This window comes from Notothenia coriiceps, unplaced genomic scaffold (genome assembly GCF_000735185.1).
Source record: "Notothenia coriiceps isolate Sejong01 unplaced genomic scaffold, NC01 NC01_scaffold00009826, whole genome shotgun sequence".
In the NCBI taxonomy this organism is placed as follows: Eukaryota; Metazoa; Chordata; class Actinopteri; order Perciformes; family Nototheniidae; genus Notothenia; species Notothenia coriiceps.
In genome coordinates, this window is record NW_011342527.1 from 1 (window position 1) to 2,905 (window position 2,905).

The following is a 2,905-nucleotide window of genomic DNA, read 5'->3' on the forward strand; positions in this document are numbered from 1 at the left end:
TAGCTTCAACTGTCTGACAGTGTTGTGGTGCTGAGCTTGTGGAAACATGCTGCCTCCGTCACTACAGGAGCTACGTCGCTCACCTTCTGTTTGTTTCTGTGTGTGTGTGTGTGTGTGTGTGTGTGTGTGTGTGTGTGTGTGTGTGTGTGTGTGTGTGTGTGTGTGTGTGTGTGTGTGTGTGTGTGTGTGTGTGTGTCCACAGGTGAACGGTTAGCCAAGCCTGAGCGAGGCAAGATGAGGGTCCACAAGATCAATAACGTGAACAAAGCCTTGGACTTCATCGCCGGAAAAGGAGTGAAACTGGTCTCCATTGGAGCAGAGGGTAAGCATGTGTTCATGCACGCATATACAAACATGAAAAGAAGCCCCTTAAAAATGCCCATTGTTGATGTGCTGAGACACAATGAATGTAGTTATGAGTCCTGAAACTCATTCATCCACCTCACTCCTTTTAAACCTGATCTCAAGTCAAGATGTCATACTTGGTCCTGAGTGTGGAATCTGCACTACAGTAGATGACCTTAGGGCATGGATCACTGAACACACAGGCCCCAAAACCAGAGCCTCTGTTTGACTTTCAAATGTTTAGTTAGAAAGTCAGAGAGATTAGTTAGTACTAAGAATGTCCTGAAGTCACTATCAACCCACAGATTGTTTTAAAACTGCCCGCTTTTCAGTAGCAGGGAACTTTCTTAAGACTGATCGACGTCAATGCTTAATTACAGCCCATAATTGCATGATGTCCCACAGCTGTGTTGGAGCGTGGCCATAATCAGACCCATGAGGAACACCCTTTAACCGTCAGAGTCCAGGACTTAAGCTTCTTATTGTTCATAAGACATACAATCAAAACCTGTGCATGTTGTATCTAGTGGTGCAAGACAGATCTTAAAGAGATGCTATCCACACAGTTAAAGATGTGTTGGCTTAACAAGTATTCCGTTTCCACAGCACCAAACTGCCCTTCTGTTTACATACACTAACAGGGGTACAGGCTTAAAGCAAATGGATCATCAGAAGAGAACAAATTAACCTCTCTCCTGCTCTATAAGAACAAACGTGAAATTCCTGCTACATGACACCACTGATACTGCTGACCATTGAACTCAGAGTGCCACACACACACACACACACACACACACACACACACACACACACACCCTTACTCAAATACAGTACACACTTTTAGATGCTCCAAATCCAGTCATACGGCCACTCAACGTGGTGACTNACACACACACACACACACACACACACACACCCACACACACACACACACACACACACACACACACACACACACACACAGTGAGTCCCTTTCTAAAGAAGCGGCCCACTAAAGGTCATCTACTGGAAAGCGTTGGAGACAGAAATGCCAACATTAAAGATGGCAGAGGGGTAAATGGATGTTTGGCAGGGACGAGTTGAAAATGAAGGACTTCCCACAGAAACAGTTTAAAGGACACGTTCCTATGTTCTCTTTCTTCAAAACTTTTGATCCTCAGGGACCTCAGTGTTAAACCCTAGTGGAAAATGTTCAAATACATGGTTGTAAAGCCTTTTTGGAGGCTAATAAACAAGTGTTGACAAACAAGTCGATGAATAAAAACATAATTTTAGAAAAGTTTTACCGTAAAAATGTAAAACATTATTTATCATGGTTTAAAAACTTGACACACGGCTCCTGTTAAAGAAATCTTAAGGTCATTATGGTAATTGAACATGAAGAATGTTGATAGAATGAGAGCGATGTGGGACAGTGACAGCTGACAGTGAGCGTGATGAAGGGGAACATGAAGCTGGTGAAAGTACAACTGTGTGAACTATGATAGGAATGTGACCCGCACGACATACCTCTCACTAACGTGTGTGTGTGTCACACAAAGTCAGTACTTATAATTAACTACAAATATGTGTCTCTTATACGTGTTCAACAATTCACTGTGTATTTGTAATCTTTTCTTTGAATTATTTTATGAATGAAATCACTGTGAAAGCTTGTCACTTAAAAAAGCTCTGTATATCTGGCAGCTGTGGGACATTAGTGCAGGTGTGTGGGTGTGTTGGCGTTATTAAGTAAGGTTGTAAAAACACGATGTATGGTCCAAAGATGCAGATGTCTAGATGCAGCAAAAACCATATGACACATTTCTGTTTTGTCGTGCAGAGATCGTGGACGGAAACGCCAAGATGACCCTGGGAATGATCTGGACCATCATCCTCCGCTTCGCCATCCAGGACATCTCTGTGGAAGGTACCACTGTGCTCTTTTATCTGCATAAACACATTCAACTGACTAAGTCCCTTGCTGAAGGGCACTGTGACGTCATCACCTTAAACTCAGGGATTCTGAATCCGTATACAACGTCTACAAATATCCATAACTGATGGACACTAAAATCACACAAAATATCAATACATGTATTTCTAAAATTGGAAAGATTCTGAGATAAATCAAGGAAGCTAGCCTACCTTTTCTTTAAGGAAAAATCCTTTTTAATGTGTGTCCTAGAAGTCACTGGCCAACTGAGGAATACTGAAAACCTTTTAATAAAATATAGTTATAGGTTCATTTTTTGTTAAAAGTAGTTAAATGTGTTTATGAGTTTAGCATGAATACATGTTGAATATTTTTTCAGGTTTTCCTTTGTGTGTTTACACAATTACAAATAATATAACTTTGCATATGTGACCCGCTCTATCGAAATCAGTCAGAAGTCGCAACGGCTCAATTAAAAATAAACGTGGATTTGCGGGTGTTTTGTTTGATTGTAAACAAACAAAGTCTTGGCTTTCAGAATATGAAACTTTTATTTCGAAACTCACACGATAAATACATTCTTTAAGCTTGTAAAGGGAAGATGACAGGCAATCTGCTCTTCCGCAGCGCCGCCCCCCCTTCCCT

At 41.3% G+C, this 2,905-nt stretch overlaps 1 protein-coding gene across 1 annotated transcript; it reads left to right on the forward strand.

Annotated features, from left to right (window-relative positions):
- Positions 1-171: 171 nt before the first annotated feature.
- Positions 172-2,403, forward strand: LOC104945612 (alpha-actinin-4-like; the record flags this gene model as incomplete). Its single annotated transcript, XM_010771315.1, has 2 exons — positions 172-322; positions 2,168-2,403. Coding segments are annotated over 2 exons (372 nt in total), but the record flags the coding sequence as incomplete, so codon positions are not given.
- Positions 2,404-2,905: the final 502 nt, after the last annotated feature.